The sequence below is a fragment of the Morus notabilis genome, unplaced genomic scaffold, assembly GCF_000414095.1.
Source record: "Morus notabilis unplaced genomic scaffold, ASM41409v2 Scaffold3154, whole genome shotgun sequence".
In the NCBI taxonomy this organism is placed as follows: domain Eukaryota; kingdom Viridiplantae; phylum Streptophyta; class Magnoliopsida; order Rosales; family Moraceae; genus Morus; species Morus notabilis.
In genome coordinates, this window is record NW_010358632.1 from 33,914 (window position 1) to 56,657 (window position 22,744).

A 22,744-nucleotide genomic window follows, 5' to 3' on the forward strand; every position below is an offset into this window, starting at 1 on the left:
TGCACTTTAAGTAGTTATTAATATGATTTATGATTTTTAAAGTCGCTAAAATTAGATGTGATAATTTGTGTTGTCATGCTATGCCTTTCTGTTGACACTATAACTATTACCGTGAACACGACCCATTTAATAATCGTGTCAGAATAAGAAATCTAAACACGTTATTTTATTACAAAGTTAACACAAACACGGCAAGATCAACTCTTTTATTAAATAGGTCAATAACGTGTCATGTCAACTTGCAAACATGTTTACTACTTGTATATATTCAATTCTTAATGATAAAAAATATTAAAAAATTAAAAAATTAACAATATAGCAAAATAGTAAACTAAAAGAAAATTTTCATAAAAATGTGAGGAAACCCTAAGACATTCCTTATATATCACCTATTTTTTTCTAAAAATATATATTTATACATACCTAAATAAAACATGTATTAAATAAGTTAAAAATGTGTTGTGTTCGTGTCAACCTATTTATGACACGTTTATTAAACGGGTTATTTTAGGTTAATTTTGTGTTGGAGAGTTCATGTCGTGTTGACCTTTGATTTAATCGTGTCTAATGGGTTCAACCCTTTTTTTATTTAAATCTATTTAAAGACAACACAAACCCTTTAATTTCGTGCAGATTTCAACTCATATTATCATGTTGTAACCTAAATTGTCAATCCTAATTAAAACTACACGATATTTTTTTTTGCCGTATCTCATCAAGACATTTATCAAGTTCTTATTGGTGTTATTTGCAAAATGAAGAAATGAGACAATTATTTGTGGGCACCCCCACCTGTCCAACAGACACTTCCTTTTTTCTTTTTTTTTTTAATTGCCGTTATGGGAGACATAAATGAGAGAAATGATAGAGATAAGAACTCCTCAAGACAAGTGGGCGACATTTTGAAATTTTGCTGTGCGTGTCACGTGAACTTAATTCAACTCCTTTCCTCAAATCCTAATGCTTTCGATAGATGTATGTATCTTCACCCTCAAGTAATGTCATGTTGTGTCTTCTAGATTTATGTTACGTATGTACTTGTGTTAAAAGTTATACATAAACACGATATACTCTAAATTTATTCTACAATATTCTCTAGAAATGGTAGAAGCTTAAAGATCACACATTTTTCTTTTGAAAAAAAAAAAAAAACTTGCCTTTCACTTTCACCACATAACTCGTCAATAATACTAGTTTTTTGCTCTTAGTTACTACCTCAACTATGATATTATAATTAGTAAGGACTTTGTTTTGAGGAAAGAAAGAGATGAGCTTTATAGTATTTACGCCACTAAAATATGACTCTCTATTTGGGGCCGTTCGGTTTGTTAATTCGAATTGAGATGTGATGTTATGTGATAATTTTTTACTGTAGTAAAAAAATTAAATGTTATTGTTTCTAAGAGCTTTTACTGTAACAAAATTTGAATTTTAAACTCGAATCAGCGAAATGAACGGGGCCAAAAAATATGTGTTTACCATGTGCTTTATATTGAGCTTTCTTCACTAAAATATTTTGCACATAATTAACTTTCATTTTTTTTTTTCAAAAAAAAATTATTTTACTGATCGATGCAAGGAAATTTTATCAAGCAAGTTTGATTTTTTATTAGGGAGAAAAGGAAAATACCAAACCAAAGTTTTTTGCTTGGAAAAAGACAAGCAAGCAAGTTGGATAATGGGATGTGCATCCATATCTTCTAGCGTCACGTACGGAAAACGCCGTTAAGACGGCGTCATTGTTGTCGTTTTATAGGCACCATCAAGGTCGCCCTCGGTAATCGCAATGGGCCCAAGTGGGCCGTCTTGCATCAACCAAAATGTTTCTATGGATGTCCCAACGCGCTCTTCACGCGCGTTGTTCTTCTACTTTGCTGTCTGGAGTCTGGACACACCACGGATGATCCCCGTGCCCACGTGTCTTAATTCTTGAATTTCATTGGCTGATTTCCGCTGTCCGACCACAGAGCACTATCACTCAATTCGCATTATTTTTGCTTATATTTTTGGTTTAAAAAGCATTAAGAACATTTTTCTTTCTCAGTATTTAAAATTAAAGTACTTTTTGAAAGCATTAATGAAGACAAAATAATAGTGTTTTCTTAATAACCACTAACCAGTAAAAATATTAAAATAGAATACATAGAATCTGGAATAAGTTTATCTTTCTTTCATTTTTTAAGAAATTATAGTCTTGTTTATTATTATTATAGTATTTTTTTTATAAAAATTAAAAATTTAATTTGTTTATTATAATATTTTTCTCTCATACATATAACTTAAATTATAACTCAAATTATAACACGCATATTTTAATTTTTAATTTTCTTTCTTTTTTATATGCATTTTCTTATATTTGACGTCAGTTTTCAAAGGTCGGGATTTTTTATTAACTTGTTTATTTATTAACTGGAAAACATAAAATTGGTACTATAATGATCAGAGAGTAGAGATTGAAAAAAAAAAAAAAAAAAAAAAAAAAAAAAAAAAAAACCCGCGCAACAGCCATTTGATAATACGATAATATTACTTTTTTTTTTCTTTAGAAAAGGGGACAAGTCCTAATAGAGTATTGCTTTTTTCTTTAAAAAAATAATAAAATAGCTACAAATAATTGCACAATTTCTGTATATTATTAGGAAAGGCGTTGGAAATTGCAAGGATTGATTGCACAAATTATGTATACATAAAAATACTTTTTCTAAGAAAAAAAAGATCGTGAGGACAATTTTCAATCTTTTAGCTCCATAAATTCGAGAATAGAAAAAAACTAATTGACATTTTAAGATTCGTTTAGTTCACTGATTTGAATTTTTAATTTGAGTTGAGATGTAACTTTATGTGAGAACTTTTTACTGCAGTAAAAAAGTTAAATGTAACTGTTTTTAAGAATTTTTACTGTAGTAAAACTCGAATCGATGAAATAAATGATGGCATCGTTCACTTCACGAACTTAAATTTTTAATTCGAGTTGAGATGTGATATTTTTTGAGAGATTTTTACTGTAATAAAAAAAATTAGATTTGATATTTTTTTAAAAAATTTTATTATAAAAATCTAAAATTAAAAAATTTAAATCGGTAAAATTAACGAACCGATAACTTAATACACATATAAGCCTTGATTGGGTAAAACAAAATCAACTCATAGGGAAAAAAAAAAAACAATGACATTAAACAATAGAGAAAAGGAATATGAAACTAATAAATGAATAATAATAAAATAAAGAAAGAGGAAGGAAGAGAGAATAGAAATCGGTTATTGAGGAGTGAGGAGAAGGTAATGGAATGTGGTAATGTGGAATGGGAGGAAGAATGAGGTGGCAGCTTGGGGAAAAGTGGAGGACAGCATTGCATTGATTAGAAACCAAAAGGATTAGGACACATTGCTGTCGAGGTAAATGGACCGTCCCTTTCACTTGCAAACAGACAAACTTCTCTCTCTATCACTTTCTCTCTCCTCTTGTGTGTTTTAAATGGGCTGTCCCCATCACTTCATTTGTTTAGGAGCCGTTCTAAATAATTAATTTTCTGACTTTTAAATTTAATTAAAATTAAATGATATTAAAAAAATATGTATAATAAATAAATTTTAATATAAATTTAACCGGTTAAAAAAAAAATTACTGTTAGTTTTATTTTTTGATTCTGTAGAAGAAACTTTTAAAGAATAAACTTTAATTCTGTTTTCAATCGTCACATATGTGTCAGAATATAATGGTAAATTTAAGCCAAACTAAACGTGTCGGCTTAAGACTCATTATTGTTAGTTTAAGCCCGGTTTGACCCTAATCTCTGAGTCGATCCTGACCAATGATTCAAGTTCAAAAGTTTATTTACTAGCCCAGCTTGGTCTAAACACGATTTTTAAAAAAATATCTTATAAAATTTTAGGGCGAGCTGGATTGGGCCGTCCTTTCCTTATTTTGGGCCAGCATTAAATTTCATTCGGGTCGTCGGGTCCAACGGTTCGATCTTTCACTGATGGTTTGGAATATTCTATATATATATTTTTCATTTAAGATTTTTTTTTGTATGACTAGAATAAATTAACTATTGGTAATTTTTTATTTTTAAATGTTAAATATGTATCAAAAACTATTTATTTTATATATTTTTTTTTATTTTAATATGATCTAATAGTTACAAACTGACATTATTAATAAGATTAGTTTGCCAGAAAAACTCTCTTATTATTTGATGTGGTAAAAAATATACGCTAATAGGAAAATCCTATAGAGGGAAGACCCTTTTTTTTTTTTTTTTTTTTTTTTTTTTTTTTTTTTCCTTTTCCTCTTTGTTACTCATCCTCTCTTCTATTTGGGATCACTCACTTGTACTCCAAGCCCCACCACCTTCAACTTTTCCTATTCTCAATTGATCCCTCTTCAATTATTTGTTCTCTTCTAATGTTTATCAACTTAGTACTTTCACTTTTCTTTCATTATTGCTTTTTTTTATTTCCTTATAAATTTTCTTTCATTTATGTTGTTGAGAAATGCTGTTCATGTTTGGAATGGATCCCGTTTTTATTTTTCACGTTTTTCAAGAAAAAAAAAATAAAAATATTTTTAAAATAACGTTTGACGCAATAAAGATAAAAAATAAAAATGAAAACAATTTTTTGATTTAGTGTAAAATGAGAGAAAAATAAAAAATAATTTTTAGTCTTTTTTCATTTTCTCCTCTCTCGAACAATGAGAGAGAAAGAGAGACATTAATGAGTTTTTTTACACTAAAAATAATCTCTTAATATAATTATCAAACGTATTTTTAAAAATGATTTATGTCTGAAATTGTAAATGTTTTCATTTTCATTTTCATACAAAAAAATAAAATTTTTTAAAATGAATTCCAAACGCACCCGCTAATTGCTCTTGCGAAGATTTAGAGCATGCAAGCATAGTTTAAACGTTAGATTATGTGGATCTTGCTATAAAACCCACTATAATATGCAGCTCCGGCGCAGATAATATTTTCCTTATTGTTTAATATTCAAACAAAAAATAAATAAAGCATTTGTTAGTGTTATTAATCATTTTTAGAGGCGTGTGTGAAAAATAAATTGTTTACTTATACCTATTAAAGAATAATTCTCTTTATTTTATCAATATAATAGGTGACCACAAGAAAAATTGAAAGGAACCCAACACCCACATTCCTCAACCACCAAGTACTATTTTGTCATTCTATACAGTCTCTCCAAAGCAAATAAAAAGGTCAGTTTTAATTCTGCACATATGATGCAACATTAAAGTAACTTTTCAGTGGACTAAAATTAGGCTTGACAAACTGAGTACTAATTATTTATAATAAAAGTGATAATTTGTGTCACGTATCGTATTTTAATTATTTTTTTAATTTACATTTAATTTGAACATGATACGTGACACTAAATTTTTTAAAATAGCAATATAAGCACGACACGATCACTTTACAGGTTGATACGACACGATACAAAAATGATCAGTGAACCCAAAATTAACACAAAAATTATATACTTTTATTTATTTTTTACGTATTAGAAATAACTTAAAATTTATAATATATTAAAATACAATAACATCCATCAAAATTAAGTAAATAAGAGTATAAGATTTTTAAGTATAATTATTAGTCTATTATGATATCACAAGTTCATAATAACTAAAACATGTAACAAAATATATATATTAGTTTTTTACGAGTTTCGTGTCATGTTCAGGTTAAGTGAGTTTAATTTTAAATTGACTCGTATTTTTTGTGTCAATTTTAAGCTGACTCAATTCTGACCTAAATCTCTTTTGTCTCAATCTTAACCTGTAAAATTCATATTATTTTTGAATCGTTTAGTTGTGACTCATATTATCACCATAATTAGAAAGAGTTGTGTTATAAAAGAAAAAAAAATCAAAGTGAAAATCTTAAAGTGCAGTGCATGATCTTTTAAAAAAAAAAAAAACAAAGAGAGAGAGAGACTGCCACACGCAGACATGTCTCCAAGCAAGAAACAATGTGGAATAACAACAGCATGGACCGCTTGGTTCTCGTGCCAAGTGATTTCCAAGCTACCACCGCCAAGGAAACAACTCTTGGGATATTTTCTACTCTATACTTGATATATATATATATATATATATGGTCAAAAGTGCCATCATTTTTTATTAAGTTTTTCTTTTAAATGTGTACCATATCTATGTGTATCTTTGTTAATTGGGGGGGTTTTTTTTTTTCAAAATAAAAAATGCGCACCATGTCTATGTATATCTTTGTTATTATTTATTTATTTTTATTTTTAAATTTGTACCATATCTATACACAAATGTATTTTCTTTTCTATCCTCTGGCTCAGAGGCATCTACTTGGGGATGGGCTTTGATGATTTTTATCTCTAAGGAACCACGACATGGTCCCAACTGAATTTCTTTTTGGCAATGGAAGACCTATCTTTTCCCAATCCCCACCTTATTTTTTTTTTTTAAATTTATTATTATTTTTTTTACCTTTTTGCCAATGCTTATTTCGTGTTTTACTCTGTCCATCTTCCTTTACTAAATCATATTATAGGTGGAGGGAAAAACTGGTTCATGTACGGATGGTTGGGTGTTCCTCCTTTGTCATAAAAAAAACAAAACCCCACAACTTTTGTCTTGTTGACGGACCTCTCGATTCTTTGACTCTTGAGTTCCACCACATGTGACTACTCTCCACACTGCTGACAATATTGCATCATTATGTGTTGGTATATATATATATATATATGTGAATATGTATTTAGATACGTATATGATACATATGTATACATAAGGTGTGTGAATATTTTTTCATAAATCTTTCTTCATTTCGCTGGTTCAAGTTACAAACTAAGTTAAAAAGTGAATTCACATTAGAGATGACATTATAGTTGAAAAAACTTAAATTTAAATTTTTATGAAAAAAAATATTGTAATAAAAATTTAAATTGTGATTCAAACTAATGAAATGAGTGGGTATATGACACAGAACAAAACACATTCTCAAAAATTTTAAACCAAAATTCAATATTTTTATGAGAAAAAAACAAACCCACCAAACAAAACGGGGCCTAAGCGTGAGATTAACTGGGTCAAATAGGCCACCAGCTTACTATTTTTCCATGTCATTCGGTTTTGAGTCCAGCAGGAAGCATGGCCCAATTGAAACCTTGAGGTCTTAAGCATCAACAACTGAGTATAAAGATAAGAAAACCAGACCAATATTGACTTTCTTGGTTGGTAATATATATATTTTAGAAGCAGCACTGTTGACATTTTCTCAGTCTTGGGCTTGGTTCTTGCCATTTTTGGACATGACATTGGCTGGCCAATACTCATTGGAGAGTTTTTATGTTATTGCCATGATTGGCTCTTGCGCACTTTCGGAACGACATCATTATAATGTTGGATCACACACTCACCTTAATCAGTTCATCTGTCACACAAGTCTTAACAGCCTGGCCCCATCATACAATCTTTTCTTTGAATTCAAGCTTGATATAAGGAAATTTTTCTGGTAAAATAATTCCATCCATCCTGTCAATTTATAACCGGTAGATCTAATCATAATATGGATGTAATTAAAATCACATGAATATATATGAGTTTTTAATATATTTATAATTTATGACAGCTGAAATTATCTTTTTTAGTGCTATACGGGAGAAGATCCATTGATATAATTGTTCTCTACATTCCATGTTAGTGTTTTTCTTTTTCTTTTTCTTTTGGATACATTCCATGTTAGTTAAAAGCTGCAGAAAACGACTAGACTTCGCACTTCCTGCTATTACACAAACTCCCATAAAAGCATTAGAAATTTAGGCTTCATTAAAAGAAGTGAGAGAGATAAAACCTTAGACTCTTTGGATCAGGCAGAAAAAGTGTCAGGATTTTCTCACTGCCACGTTCAACCTACAAACAACAGATTGGATTCTTACAATCCCCAGTTAAAAAAAAAAAAAAAAAAAAAAAAAAAAAAAAAAATGCCCTGTCTTTACTATTGTTCCATTTCTATCTATAGAAACAACAAAATATAGTACAATGTTTCTGCTAAGCTCATTTGGTGTTGTTAGCTTCTCTTTTCTATTCTTCCTTGCTTTGGCTTTCTCAATAACATTGCCTCAACCAGCCCTTTACCTAATACAATTCCACAACAGCCTTCCCAACAACTCTCAAAATCTCTTGCCATGGAAGCTCTCAAACTCACCAATATCACCTTCTTCTCACTGCCAATGGGATGGAGTTTCTTGCTACTCAAGCAAGACTGGCTTTCAAGTCAAGGCTTTGAATCTCTCGGGATTTGGACTCTCTGGTGTTTTAAACAACTCGATTTCATATATTTGTCACAACAAACGTTTGCTCTCTCTTGATCTAAGTGGCAACAATTTCAGTGGTGGAGTTCCTCAGATGCTTGGAAACTGTGGCAAGATCAAAACTCTTCTACTAAACGACAACATCTTTGAAGGGTCAATTCCTCCTGAGCTTTTCCTATCCAAGAACTTGTCAAGGCTTGACTTGGGCTATAATTCTCTTTCTGGTAATATACCTGCTGAGGTAAGCTTCAGTGTTAGCCTTGAATACATTGGATTGCACAACAATTACTTCAATGGACAGGTCCCAAGTGAGATGTTTTCACTGCCAAATTTGAAATACTTGTATCTAAACACTAATAACTTTACTGGGTCTCTACCAGATTTTCCACCTTCTTGTGCAATATCTGATCTTTGGATTCATGAGAATTCATTCTCTGGATCTTTGCCAATTACTCTTAGCAGTTGCCAAAACCTTACTTCTTTTGTAGCATCTCATAACAATTTGGGAGGGGTTATTCCGCAAGAGAGTTTCAAAGATCTTTTGAAACTTGAAGTTTTATATCTTGATGAGAACAATTTAGAGGGTGAAATCCCAGAGAGTTTGTGGCGTCTTAGGAATTTGGAGGAGTTTGTTCTATCTGGAAACAAGCTTAATGGGACTCTGTCTGAGAGCATTTCCAAGTGTCTTGAGCTAACTATAGTGGCTCTCTCAGCTAATAAGCTGGTGGGGCAGATTCCTCATTCAATTGGAGCTCTCAAAGATTTGAAGAGTTTGTTTTTGTTTGATAACATGATCAATGGCTCTTTACCTCCTGAGCTTGGAAATTGTAGTTCACTTACTGAACTTAGGCTTCAAAACAACTTCATTGGAGGTGTAATCCCAACAGAAATTTGCAATCTTGAAAAGCTTGAGGTTCTTTTTCTGTTCAACAACCGTTTGGAAGGCCGCATTCCGGAGAACATATGGGATTTGAGGAGCCTTGTGGAGTTGGCTCTTTATAACAACAGCTTGATTGGTGAAATCCCAACTGAAATAAGCGGTTTGAAGAAGCTCACTTTCTTGTCTCTGGCTCACAACAGTATCAGTGGAGAAGTGCCATCTGATCTTGGGAGATACAACTCTCCTGGACTAGTTAAACTTGATTTGACCGGTAATTTGCTATCTGGACCAATCCCTTCTGGTCTATGTACGGGCAATAGTCTTTCGGTTTTGACCCTTGGAAGTAACCGCTTCAACGGCAGTTTCCCAGGAGAAATTGGAACATGTTCATCACTCAAGAGGGTGATTCTTAGCAACAATCTTCTTCAAGGGACTATACCAGCTGATTTGAACCAGAACGCGGGAATTTCTTTCTTACAAGTTCATGATAACTTGCTTGAAGGAATGATACCCCCGGTATTTGGTTTTTGGAGGAATCTCACAATGCTCGACTTTTCTGGAAACAGATTATCCGGTTCGTTGCCTCTCGAGCTTGGAAAGCTTCAGAATATTCAGATTCTCAGACTTTCTTCTAACAGGCTAACAGGGATCATCCCCACTGAGCTTGGCTATTGCAAAAAAATGATCAAACTGGACCTTAGCAAGAATTATCTTTCAGGGAAAATTCCTTCAGAACTCACATCATTGACAAAGTTGCAAAGTCTACTCCTTCAAGAGAACAGACTTACCGGTCCTATTCCCGACACTTTCTCTTCTCTCCACAGCCTCATTGAGCTGCAGCTAAGTGGCAACATGCTTGAAGGCTCTATTCCTTGTAGCTTCACTAAACTTCACCACTTTAGTTCAATGCTAAATTTGAGCTACAATGAACTCTCTGGTAAAATCCCAGACTGCCTTGGAAACCTAGACAAACTACAAGTTCTTGACCTCTCAAGCAACAATTTCTCCGGCGAGTTGCCTAGTGAACTGAACAGCATGATCTCCCTTATCTTTGTCAACATATCCTTCAATCAACTCTCTGGAAAACTCCCTTCTTCTTGGATGAAATTGGTTGCTTCATATCCAGGTTCTTTCCTTGGCAACCAAGAACTCTGCTTGCTAGGCAATGAGGCTACTAAATTCTGTCAGATTGAGGAGGCTAGAGACAACCCAAAAAGAGGCCGAATCTTGCCTGGTGTGGTTATTGGCGTGGTAATCTCGGTGACACTTCTTTGTATTTTTGTTTATGCATTAGTGGTTCGAGGCCTAGAAAAGAAACATAACCACGACGATTCTCTCCTACCCGAGTGTCAACCGAAAACCGAGTTTTTACCTAAAGATTTGAAGCTCGAAGACATAGTGCGCGAAACTGAAGGATGGAATGACAAGTATGTCATCGGCAGAGGAAAACATGGAACAGTTTACAGGACACAATCCATGAACTCAAGAAAACATTGGGCAGTGAAGAAGGTGAACTTGTCCGATAGAAACTTTGGGATTGAGACTAGAACTCTGAGTTTGGTTAGGCACCGGAATGTGGTGAGAATGGAAGGGTATTGCATCAAAGATGGTTATGGTTGTATCTTGACAGAATACATGCCTGGAGGGACTCTCTTTGATGTGCTGCACAGGAGTGAATCACGTTTACTTCTAGACTGGGGCACCCGATATCGCATTGCCGTAGGCATCGCACAAGGCCTTTGTTACCTTCACCATGATTGTGTCCCACAAATCATTCACAGAGATGTAAAATCAGATAACGTTTTCTTGGACTCTGAGTTGGAACCAAAGCTTGGAGATTTTGGGACAGCAAGGATATTGGCCAATGGTTCTGAGGATACAAGCTCCGCTAGATCAACAATTGTAGGAACACTGGGCTATATTGCACCAGGTATGTCCAAAAGACTTATTAGTATGGTGATTGAAAAGCTCAAAAACAATAACCTTATTATTTATATCTTCTTTGCTTATATGATTTTCTTTTTCATACATTTTCAGAAAATGCATATACGACCCGGGTGACGGAGAAATGTGATGTGTACAGCTACGGGGTTATCCTGCTAGAGCTTCTATGCAGGAAAATGGCTGTTGATCCGAGCTTTGAAGGAGTTGATCTTGTCACATGGACGAGGACGAGTCTAGATGAAAACAGTGACTGCAGTTGCTTGTTCGATGAGGAAATTAATTACTGGGATGGAAATGAACAACACAAGGCACTGAGGTTGCTGGATCTGGCGCTTGAATGCACAGAAACAACGCCTGCTATAAGACCCTCCATGAGAGATGTTGTAGGGTTCCTTATCAAGTTGAATGATATGCATGGATGAAGTGTTATAAATAGAAAAAACCAATTTTGATGGGAAACCACTTGATAAAATTACTCGGTTGTGATCAGATGACATTTTCAAGATTATTTATAGAGAAAGCATTCAAAGAATTTGAGTTAGTATTGTCCGAGTTTTTTTTTTTTTTCGTGAGCAGCCTTGACCAGAAACTAAATAAAGAACTGTATCCTCATAGACATGATGCATATTTTGATTCCTCTCTCAAATAAACTACTGATGAAACACAACCCCATTTGAATAATACAAATGTAAGTTCTAAACTTTCATCTGATACATGAAGCAACTATGGGACAACTCAGGAAATTAGTCCAACTGACAGTGTCATCATCATACAGTAAGTTGAAATTATTCTTTGAATGGGAGAAGAAACACAAAAAGGAAAAAAAAAAAAAAAAACAAAGCCGCTCTCACAGTGAGACAATTGACAATTCATGTCACAACGTGGAGCCGCAGAAGCATTGTCAAAGGCACCTACTCGGTTGCTTGTGTAGGCTGCAATTCTTCATTTTGTTTCAACTTTTCCAGAGCTGAAATTCGTGTGTCCAATGACTCATGCAGACCTTTCACCTGAAGAAACAAACATGGAATTAAAGATAAGTATCATATGCAACCTTTTCTTTTGGTGGAGGGGACCAAAAACTACCAAGGAGAATTCCAAGTGCAGGTTTTGACCTTCATAACAAAAAGAAATGTACATTTAATGAAACTTGATGAAGATTTGATAGTCCAAAAGATAAAGAGTATATTTTTGTTACCGTTACCAAAGAATTCTCTAACTAATAAAGACCATCATAATGATAAAAAAATACCAAGTCAATTCGCATTGAGATATACCTTCCCTTTCTTCCAACATTTTGGTAGAAGCATGGATGCTAGCATTATTAGTAGAAAATAATTGGTCTAAGATGAAAAATGAACCATATCAGAAAATCAACTAACTCAGTTTCTTAAACCCGCAACTTGTCCTTAACTTTGAATAAAAATGTACGAGGGAGAAGCACCTATCAACAGCAAGGAAAAAAAAATATGCAACTAAAAATAAGTTTTGCAAAAGAAGATAATGACCACCCAGAAATCGTCAGCAACTTCAATGATCAAACATATGTGTCCCTCACATGCAGGGTAATATCAAACATATAAAGAGCACAAGATAGAACTTTTACAGCAACAAGAGACGGAAGAATAAAATAAAAAAATATAAAAAAAAGACTACTATGAAATGGATACTACATCACATCCTTTTCCACATTTCCTCTATTAAAATTCCCACATTCCTTTTCCATATTCATTATGTATATATGCCCTAACAAATTTCATGCCTCAAACTCAGATTTTTTTTTTTTTTAATTTCATGCCTCAAACTCAGATTTTTTTTTTTTTTTTTTTTTTAACAACAACGGCAACGATATGACAACAAATTCGAGCAATTCAACTTATTAGGGAAATTGACGATAATTGTCGAAGTTTCAATATTTTCCTAATTCACTTTCAATTTCAACTTGGCGTACTCCAATTCCAAAACATAATTCTATCAGTTTATACATTGAAATCATTAAGATGAAACCCTTATTGCTCAATCCAATCCAATTCTCGCCCTTTGAGAATTCAAATTCACCACTAAATCGGTTCTAAAGACAACACGAACACAAAAGATCGGCTTAAAAAACTATTCTTCCACATACCCATCAAATATCAAGAATTCCCAAACCCAAAAATGTGATAATCTTAAAAATAAAAAAATAAAAAAAAAGATGAAGAAGTTAAAGCCGAGAAATTAATTAAAGAGGAAAAAGAAAGAACAATACCTGTTGAGAAATGGAGTGGTGGCCGACCTTGTAATCGTTGTGAAGGATGTAAAGCCCCAAAAACGACGCCGTCGCAGCCCCCGCGAAGAATGACGCTGCTCTCACTCTCAGAACGTAACCCATTTTCTTCTTCTTCGTTCTCCTTTTACTGCTTCTGAATCTGAACTATATAAGCGTCGCTTTATAGGAACGTTGTTTTGTTGCAAGGTTAAAACGCATCGCTTTAAGCCTCTTCCTCGGACGTAGTAAAAAGAGAAAAACCAACCTTGCCTTGGCAATATCATTTTTATTATAAAAAAAATGAGAATTTAAAAATGAGAATTGGATTCTAAATCAGAAAAATACAATTACTAGGAGACATTTGGTTCATAGATTAGAATCATGATATTAAAATTATTTTCGATTTACGTGTATTTTTTGTGAGAGAAAATACTGTAACGAATCACGAACCATGATTCGAATCGGGGTACGAATCTCCTAATTAAACAACTCATAATTGATACGCGAAAGACCATAATACATTTAGTGACTCAATCTCAACTATAAACTAGAACCACGAGAACAACCAACCTTGTCTTAGTGAGATCATTGTTTTTCTCCGTTTTGTTTTATTTATTTTAGGGTATTTTATATATGTTCCTTCTAAACTTTTAATTATGATAATTTTCTCTATACTAAAAAACTGTCTAATTTATCCCGTTTAACAAATTTTGTTATGTTTTTTACCGATTTAAAAGATTGAGAGTTGAAAAATTGAAATTTGTTTGTTACGATTTGAATTGAGGTATTAAAATTTTTTGTCGAATGTGCTCTTTCATCACCAATTTAACACAATTCTCATCAAAATGAAATACTTTACAATAATTTCATAAATTAAGAGGTTAATTGTCAACTAAGATTAGTTGTTAAAACCCTACAAGTTCATAAATAAAAATGGAAAATACCCTTTATTTCTTTTTGAAGCATCGCGCGTATAAATAGAGGGAAGGGTAGCCAGTACAGAAATGCAACGCAAAGGAGCAAAGTGTCACCAGTCAAACGGCTTCACCACCACAATAATACCATTTGCTGCTTCTGCGTTTTGGCTTTGGCAAAGCTAGGGCTAGGTTTTCTTTGTGGGCATTTTTCTTTTTTTTTTTGGAAATAATAATAATAATACATTTTTTTGTTGGTTTTTCTTCTGAGAGAGAGAAATCAAATGCAGCAGTCATCACATTCACAAATGTTCAATGGGGGCCCACCTTCGGTTCCTATTGCCAACATCACAACCCAAGAGATTCAAAAGGTTCGAACTTTTTTACGTTTATTATGTACATAATACATGCACTATGTATCTCCCAACTACATTGTTTATGTATTCACATTTGGCATTCCCTTAGATTCTTTGCATATTAGTATAGTATAATGCACAAGTCATGGAGTTTCTTGAATCAAGATTCAAGAATGTATTGGTATGATGAAATGTCACGATCATAAAGATTGCCCTGAAAACTTCAAAGGAACAAAGAAGTTTTGAAAACATCTGTACTGTTTCTTCTTTTTTCACTATCTTGTATCCGAAGTAGGTGTGTCTATTCTTGTTGCAGTGCCTGGAGGAGAATGAACAGTTGATTCTGGCTGTAATGGAACACCAAAGAGTCGGAAAATTCGACGAATGCGCGCCGTACGTGAGTTTTTCCAATGCTTCCATCCATCTTTTTGCTTTATTATTTGAGTTACGGAAGGAATAAACTAGTTTGCAACTATGTGCTCAAAATATTTTACATTCTCTTGTTATATTGAGGTGACCAAAATTTTTTTGTTCATGTCGACTTTATGGTTGATAGAAGAGGTGTCTAGTAATTGTTGGAAGAATGCGCGAAACTCCTGTTTGCTGGTTTGGGAATTGTGAAGAGAAAGTGTCGACAGATTATAGGTGTTGACGTTAAAAGATCTTCATTAACACTTAACAACTGTGCAAAGATTTGGTCAGCGAATTATACTACTAGGAAAGATAGGACATGGTACCTCATGACAATTGTACAAGATAAAGCAATTGGTAGTGCAAATAACAGATAGATCATGAGTGAAATAGGTAAATCATACAATGGTAATCAGGGTCTTTTGGTCTTGCATAAAAAATTTGTCACTTGATTACGAATTTTGCTAATTTCTAATGTTAATTCTTAGGTACTTTCATTGTTTTACGTTAATACCCGATATCTAATGCACTGATATTCTAGTCCTTTCCATCAATGACTCGTATGGTTGCTTGATTATCTTATGGTTCTTGAACGTAATAATCCTCAGTAGCAGCTTTTATTATAGAGTTAGAGGAATCCAAGGAACCACGCTGATAACTCTATGAAATTTGAACATTGCAGCCACCGAGCGCGGCTTCAGCAGAACTTGACATTTCTGTCGAACCTTGCTGATGCCCTGCCACAACCTCCACCACCATCCGTGCCTCCTCAGGTGGATTGGCTGATAAATGCAACACGCTTCTGAAACTTTTCACTATCCAATTTTGAGTTTTTGCTTATTCGAAAATTGTTTGCAGATACTCCCTCAGTTGATAGCACAACAAGGGCAGTGCTTGCAGCATCCTGAGGCAGCATTAATGTCTCAGCAGCAACCGGCTTCTTCCATGGTGAGAATCCACTTTTGGCCGAATAATGATCAGCAGCAACCATCTTGCTTCCACCAACAGCATTTCATCCAAGCGCAGATGGGCGCCAACCCCATTGCAGCGACCGACATACATATGGCCTCGATGCAAATTGGAGTTGGAAGTAGAAGCAACACGTCGGATGTGACGGGAAACAATCAAGTTGGCTTAGGGTCTGGGAATGCTGGCAATTTTCTGGGAAATTTGTTTCCTGGATACAGTGGTGGAGATCCAGGATCTTAGGTTCAAATGTTGACGAAAAACTATAGTAGTTTTGAAGAAGTACAATATTAGTTTGTCTCGTTGTTATCTCGGAGTGATTTCCACAGGACTTCAATGAGAAGTTTTTTTTTTTTTTTTGGATAGGTATACAAAAATGAGATTACTAGTCTAGCTTCTAATCTTTATATAATTAATAATTATGATAGTTCAGAATTATATAGGTAGATTAAGATATTTTTCTAATCTTTATATAATTAATAATTATGATAGTTCAAAATTATATCCTACCAAGAAGATTTTATCATACTGTATAACAGAATTGCACTAAATTGTCACTTTTCTGGTTATTTGGCTGGCATTCTTAAAGGTCCTACTTTCAAACAATCTTAATGGTAAGTTTATCTTCGTGTAATCAACATGGACATGAATCAGAGTGAGCACGATTCAAAATGAATAAGAATCAGAGTTAAAATTAGTTACTTACTTAGTGACAGGATTCGGAAACGAAATCATTCTAAATCTCATTCATGCGTTTACTTACACCTAAAATCGAAATGAAACAATATAAAAGTATTAATATACCCTTTAAGTCAATTTGATATTTTTAATTTAAAAAATAAATTGTGTACTTATTGTATTAAAATTAATCATAATTAAAATATTAGTGTAATAATAGGGTATTAAAATAATAAATATAAATTGTACAATTATTTAAAATATAAAAATAAATTGTTAAAAATTTAAATAAAAAAAATAAAAAAATAGTGTTAAAAATTAAAATATATTATTAATTTATTAAACAAATAAAATACATATTTATTATATTAAAGTTAACAATAATTAGGCTAATATTATAATATTAACCTAATAAAATAATAAATATATATTGTAATTATTATTTTTTAAATTTTATTTTTAATTTTATATTTATAAGTAAAATAAGAATATGATAGTAATTTAATGTTAATAACATGAATGAGAGAATTAATCCCATTCTTCAATCCCAAATTTAAATAAGACCACCAATCTCACTCTTATTTTAGGATAAAAAAGAGCAAATAACATAATATTAACTCTCATTTTCTATTTTTATTCCTCAATCCTGATAAATAAACATGCCATAAGGGCGTCGCAAGGTAGAATTTGTGGTTTTTTTTTTTTTTTGGGTAGAAATTATATTATATTAGCTGCTACCAGCAAAAATTCCGACAAGGCAATAGATGGGACCAAACATCATGGGCATTAATGGAACTCAATCAAACGCTTGAACAAGCAGGATTTTTCATTTTTTACGCGTCTTTCTCACCCCGAAAAGGAGTAGACAAATGCATCTTTTGAAACTCATTCAGCCAACTTAAACCAAAGACGTTCAGATTTTTGAAGCTTCAAAGATAGGAACTTTCATTTCAATAAATGTAAATTCACCGCACAGAAGCAATTGTGAGCATGATGAATATCGCCCCGAGCGCGGATTAAAATAAGAGTGCAGTCTTTAAATGACGAGACACACTGGAAAACTAACGTTGCCTTAGAAGATAAAATAAGATTAGAAAGGAAAAAGAAAAAATAAGACCAAACATCAAAAATCAGCAGACAATTCCGATAACATAAATCTACGAGTTGCAAGAATTCTGTTATCTTCCACCAGCTCCATCAGCAAACCGGTGCCCGTTCGGTGATAACATTATCTATGAATCGCTCGCACTTCTCCTGCCAACACCAAGTAAATAAGCACAGGCATGACATAGTAAAAACTTGCAAGCATAGAGACAGTGCAGAAAACATATTGCAAAGTTTTGCTCACAAATGACGAGCCATTTTGCACAGTTATCAAATTCCGTTCTCGGTAAGCCACTTACTATCTTCTGGAAGTAAACGAGGCACCAGTCAACCTGCGTAGTGCAACAGAATAATTCACTTTAAGGATAACACGCATAGCCAATGATCAAACAACCTAAAGCTACACGTGCTTAGAATCACACCTGCCCTGCTGCTTGGCGCCAAAGTTCGAGCTAGATCTACCATTAGTCGATCCTGAGTTTTGGTTACCGCTCCCAACTGTCAAGTGTACAGATGTCTGGCTAGGCCTACCTTCAAGGCCATTCAGTTCACGAGACTCCATTGACTTGCTCAAAATTTTCACATTTGTTAGACCTTCAGAAACACCAAAATATGCACCATTTTGTTGCTGATTCTGCTTCACACGGAAAAGAAAGGGATTAGCCAGTTGCATGTAGAGGATAATTTTTTTGAAAATTGACCTTGTCAGACTTCACATTTATTGGAAGCAAGGGGTGGAACCTTTTTCTGTCTGTTCTGTGCCATTGGGGTAACAGCCACAGAAGGCAAACTTGACGAGTAAGGAGATGATGCAGCAGCTGCAGCAGCAACTTTGGCAACAGCTGCCGTAGCTGCTACCATTTTTTGTGCTCCTTCGCGAAGCTGAATGTAATCTCCCTCAATCACGAATAACTGCACCAAAAAAGGCAATATTATAGGTAATAACATACTCTTCATTTTATTACCGCTGCAAACATAGTACTCTCAAGAAACTTACTTCAGGGTGGCCAGCTACAAAGTCATCAAGCTTTCCATATTTTTTCTTGTAATCATGCCAGTGCAAAGGTGCAAGCATCTTTCCAAGTCTATTCGGTAACTGTACTTGACAAAGAACAAAAAACCACATGTAACTTAGAAGAATATATCAATGTCACGCCCCCTGCAATAACCTATAGCTTATTATAGCACTTACAGTCGAACTTATGCGAATTCTACCACCAGCTGGAATTGTGCGAACTATGCAAGCTAGCATCGATCTTTCATCAAGAAGAAGAATCTCTGAAGTCCTTCCCATGGTCGGTGACTTTGTTTGAGCAGCAGAGACAAATGCTTCAGGCGAGACTGCATCAGTAGCATTGTTAACGGAGGTTTTGTCAAAATTCACTGGATGATTTGAAGTATCAGCCTGTGATGTATTGGCAGCAGAACTAGGTTGTTCTGCAATTAAAGCTTGGTCCGCTAAGCCACCATCCATCGAGGTTATAACAGTTTGCTCATTTGCCTGTTTCAATAATTATTTAAGTCCTTATAAAATAAACGGATAAATTAACTCCCCAAATCATAAAACATGCCAACTGAAAGTAAAAAACTAAGGATTCGTTTGTTTCATACGTTTAAACCCATGGTTTTGATTCCGCTACAATGTTTTCATCTCACAAAAAATTTAAATTTCAAATGCTAAAATCAAGAAGCACTGGGTTAAATGCATGAACCAAACGGGCCCTAAAATTCACAAACCTTAGTTTCATTGTTCTGCTGACTCGACTCCACCCTCAATACATCCTGAAACTGGGATGAGATTTGTTTCAATTCCTCCTCAGTTTGGGAAGCAACCAGATAACCTCTATCAATTGACTCGAGAACCTGAAACAAAATTTCTATTAACAGCGCATCCGCATATACACATAATAATTAACAATTAACAGCATCTTCGTTTATAGAACCTGTGCTTCCCCAGACGACGAGATCACAGAATCAGGATTCGATCCTCGACCAATGTGAACATCCAAGTACTCCGCAGGTAGAGCTTGTCCATTAACAGACATCTCATAGCTGTAATTTTCTTCTGATCTTATCAGGTTTTGATCACCTTGGGATGATGTAATTTCAGTTTGTGACACTTGTGCACCCTCTGTTACAGCCTAAATAATATAACGAAGAATATGAGTCAGATCCATTACCATATATATTAGTACGGAAAGACGATGCTTTCATGTGTCAGCACCTGTTGGTTCTGCCACTGTTGAAGGGATGACATTGCAGGAACTGAGTGAAAATTCCCAACATGAGATTGGGGAACATGAGTCACAGAATGGGGAACTCCTTGTTGATGCATGACAAATGGATGTAGCGCTGTCAACTGTCCAGGTGGAAGGTAAGAAGGCATCCCAAGTATTGATGATGGAGGGATTGGAACACCAGCAACGTGGTCAATCTAACAATTAACAGAAACATTAATTAAGATGGAGCTTATCTTTTGTTCTTCGTGCAATACTGTTTACTTATCATTTCCATCAAAATGAATTTTCCAACACATCATTGTATGAACAATGACAGAGGAAAACAATACAACTATGCATCAGTGAATGAGAATTAGAACCACAATAATTTTTTTAAAGGAAACTTTACCTGAGTTGATGAATTTCCAGTTGGAGCAAATGATGGACCATTGTCAGAATTTCCAGTTGGAGCAAATGATGGACCATTGTCAGAATTTCCATTCTGAAGGGCCCCAGTGCCTCCACTTGATGTACCACCTCCATTCATCTCTAGTTGTTTTCCATCATTCTGACCATATTGAGATGCATCCTTCAAATTTTCTTGGGATATACGTGATTCATCACTTAAAGTTCCATTCCTTTCCCTTGCCTCAGCCAGCTCGAGTTGAAGCTGTTGCAGTGTATGCATGTGAAGTCTCTCCATCTCTGCAAACTACCATAAAGAATCCAGAAATAGATACATAAAAATCAACAAAAGAACTTTAACATATAAGGTTTCAGATGTTATTCAATTAGTTTCACATTAACATAAACACATGACAAGATTCTGTGATAATTGACACCAAAAAGAAAAAAAGTGAGCAGAGAAAACCAAAGAGATCAAACCTGTCTTTGACAACCAAGCCAGAGCTGATTATACTGTTCTGTACGCTCTCTTAGTTCAGCTTGCAGCGTAGTTGACTGCAGGGCATCCATCTCCTGAACACGGGTAATCCATGCTTGGGCCTCCCTTAATCGGTCATCCTTATAAAGTATGGTTTCTTGAGCAACCCTATGCTGAATAATGTTGATTAAGAGTTAGTCAATGTGCATCTTTACAAGCTAAACATTCAACGAAAAGATTATGAACTCCAAATTTAGTATTACTCTGTTCAGATATCCAGGACTATAGAAACAATATTACTGAGTATTTTACAAATTTACAACTAAAGGGAAACTGTTAAATTTTACAAATAGGTATTTATCCACCTTCAAACTTGCTAACTTGTATCAGCTTCCACATCGGTAGGACGATACAACTTATACAAGTACATTACAAGCATGTTCTTGAACACCCCCACACACACACACACACTCCCCACCCAGAAAAAAAAAAAACTAATAATAAATAAATCGTATATTACAAGCTTGCAGAAGAGACAGACCTGTTCCTGCAACTCTATAAGCTGTCTCTCTTTTTCCTGAATATGTTCTTGAAGATCATGGAGTTTTTTAATGTGTTGGGCTCTTTCAGCTTCAGAATGATCACGCTCTCTTCTGCCAACAGAAGACAATTTCAACAAAGAAAATGTCACTTTATTCACGAGGTCAAAAAAACAACGTAGTTAATCTAAAATGGAAACCTTGTGAGACCTATAGATAGTGCCACAATGGAACAAGTACTAAGCTCTGACCAGAACAGTACTATTGTAGGATTGTAAAGTTCAATTCTAACACACACACAAAAAACAATAGTACTATTATATGGCATATATATGGGATTGTAAAGTTCACTTCTAAGACACACACACAAACGAACTAAAATACCGGAAGGTTGCTAATTCTTTGTTCTGTTCTCTAAGAAGGTCTTCTTTAGCCCACGCCTGCCAAAGCAATTAAGAAAAAAAGTAATTGCATGTTCAAAAATTTCAGTAAACACCATCATAAGAGAATAAAATAAAATAAAAAATAAGTAAAGAGTCAACCAACCGCTTCATTATCTAATTTGATAGCATGAAGCTCTCTATCTTTATCTTCCAATTTCCTTTCAAGCTCATGTATGGTCTGATCCCTTTCATGCAGTTGCTCCTACATCACCAGAACAGATAAAACCACCTTTTAGAAGGATTATCAATTTCCCATTAATAACTATTTTACGCATTTGATACTATGTCAACGTGTTTAAAAGGCATAGCATTCGATGAAAATTACATACAAATGTATTCTAAAATAAAACTAAATAGTGAAACATTTTTATGTAATTACAACATAAAAGGATGTATGAGTTTCATATTGTTCAACAAAATGCAAATCTCTTGCAGAAACTACCATCCATCACAACCTTATTCAGATAGAATCTCTTTCTAACATGCAATCTAACTAAGGGGGGAACAAAACAACAAAAACCTGAAACTTGGAAGAAGTGTTAGCGTGCTCCTTGATTTGAGCATCAAAGCTATTCTGCATTTCAATTAACTCAGATCTAGCAATTATCTGAGCTCGAAGTTCAATCTCCATGTGTTGCATTTCCTCTCTTTGCCTTGTAACATCGTGAAGCCTCCGCTGCAAAAGATCATTGTCTAAGCTTCCATCGATTGTGATTGAGCAGAAATCCACATCGAGTGGCTCTCTTCCATGCTGCACCTTGATGATGGTAAACCATATTAACTTTCAGGATTTCATCAAATATAAGGTATTTTTACTATCAGAGTCCTTACCTCGTATATGGTTCTCTCTTCCGA

At 34.1% G+C, this 22,744-nt stretch overlaps 4 protein-coding genes across 4 annotated transcripts in view; 2 read left to right on the forward strand and 2 right to left on the reverse strand.

The window, feature by feature from the left end:
* The first annotated feature begins 8,035 nt into the window (after nucleotides 1-8,035).
* LOC21386146 (leucine-rich repeat receptor-like protein kinase PEPR1) lies at nucleotides 8,036-11,553 on the forward strand. Its single transcript, XM_010092881.1, has 2 exons — nucleotides 8,036-11,117; nucleotides 11,225-11,553. The coding sequence occupies exons 1-2, from the start codon at nucleotides 8,036-8,038 to the stop codon at nucleotides 11,551-11,553; spliced, it is 3,411 nt and encodes a 1,136-aa protein (XP_010091183.1).
* A 198-nt stretch (nucleotides 11,554-11,751) lies between these two features.
* Nucleotides 11,752-13,605, reverse strand: LOC21386147. The gene is made up of 2 exons (XM_010092882.2): nucleotides 13,377-13,605; nucleotides 11,752-12,138 (listed from the first exon to the last, which is right to left on the reverse strand). Exons 1-2 carry the CDS (start codon nucleotides 13,497-13,499, stop codon nucleotides 12,043-12,045), a joined length of 219 nt encoding a protein of 72 aa, XP_010091184.1. The 5' UTR covers nucleotides 13,500-13,605; the 3' UTR covers nucleotides 11,752-12,042.
* Nucleotides 13,606-14,574: 969 nt separating this feature from the next.
* LOC21386148 (GRF1-interacting factor 2) lies at nucleotides 14,575-16,266 on the forward strand. The gene is made up of 4 exons (XM_024162205.1): nucleotides 14,575-14,661; nucleotides 14,963-15,039; nucleotides 15,740-15,830; nucleotides 15,916-16,266. Exons 1-4 carry the CDS (start codon nucleotides 14,575-14,577, stop codon nucleotides 16,264-16,266), a joined length of 606 nt encoding a protein of 201 aa, XP_024017973.1.
* Nucleotides 16,267-17,619: 1,353 nt separating this feature from the next.
* LOC21386149 overlaps nucleotides 17,620-22,744 on the reverse strand; it is a 6,542-nt gene continuing 1,417 nt past the window's right edge. The window contains exons 4-19 of the mRNA XM_024162206.1: nucleotides 22,721-22,744; nucleotides 22,410-22,646; nucleotides 21,993-22,091; nucleotides 21,831-21,886; nucleotides 21,449-21,560; nucleotides 20,910-21,080; nucleotides 20,434-20,736; nucleotides 20,030-20,239; nucleotides 19,749-19,946; nucleotides 19,543-19,668; nucleotides 18,998-19,306; nucleotides 18,803-18,901; nucleotides 18,547-18,717; nucleotides 18,228-18,442; nucleotides 18,105-18,137; nucleotides 17,620-17,955 (exon numbers count right to left, since the gene is read on the reverse strand). Coding sequence (XP_024017974.1) covers nucleotide 17,955; nucleotides 18,105-18,137; nucleotides 18,228-18,442; nucleotides 18,547-18,717; nucleotides 18,803-18,901; nucleotides 18,998-19,306; nucleotides 19,543-19,668; nucleotides 19,749-19,946; nucleotides 20,030-20,239; nucleotides 20,434-20,736; nucleotides 20,910-21,080; nucleotides 21,449-21,560; nucleotides 21,831-21,886; nucleotides 21,993-22,091; nucleotides 22,410-22,646; nucleotides 22,721-22,744 — 2,364 coding nt within the window. The 3' untranslated portion in view covers nucleotides 17,620-17,954. The remainder of the gene's footprint in view (nucleotides 17,956-18,104; nucleotides 18,138-18,227; nucleotides 18,443-18,546; nucleotides 18,718-18,802; nucleotides 18,902-18,997; nucleotides 19,307-19,542; nucleotides 19,669-19,748; nucleotides 19,947-20,029; nucleotides 20,240-20,433; nucleotides 20,737-20,909; nucleotides 21,081-21,448; nucleotides 21,561-21,830; nucleotides 21,887-21,992; nucleotides 22,092-22,409; nucleotides 22,647-22,720) is intronic.

Bases quoted from the DNA above. Each gene is read 5' to 3' on its own strand.
- LOC21386147 (XM_010092882.2), bottom strand. From the start codon at position 13,499: ATGGGTTACGTTCTGAGAGTGAGAGCAGCGTCATTCTTCGCGGGGGCT. The intron at 12,139-13,376 runs GTATTGTTCTTT...TTGTTTCTTCAG, and splicing joins ACCACTCCATTTCTCAACAG to GTGAAAGGTCTGCATGAGTC.
- LOC21386148 (XM_024162205.1), top strand. From the start codon at position 14,575: ATGCAGCAGTCATCACATTCACAAATGTTCAATGGGGGCCCACCTTCG. The intron at 15,040-15,739 runs GTACGTGAGTTT...TGAACATTGCAG, and splicing joins AAATTCGACGAATGCGCGCC to CCACCGAGCGCGGCTTCAGC. The intron at 15,831-15,915 runs GTGGATTGGCTG...AATTGTTTGCAG, and splicing joins CACCATCCGTGCCTCCTCAG to ATACTCCCTCAGTTGATAGC.
- LOC21386146 (XM_010092881.1), top strand. From the start codon at position 8,036: ATGTTTCTGCTAAGCTCATTTGGTGTTGTTAGCTTCTCTTTTCTATTC. The intron at 11,118-11,224 runs GTATGTCCAAAA...ATACATTTTCAG, and splicing joins ACTGGGCTATATTGCACCAG to AAAATGCATATACGACCCGG.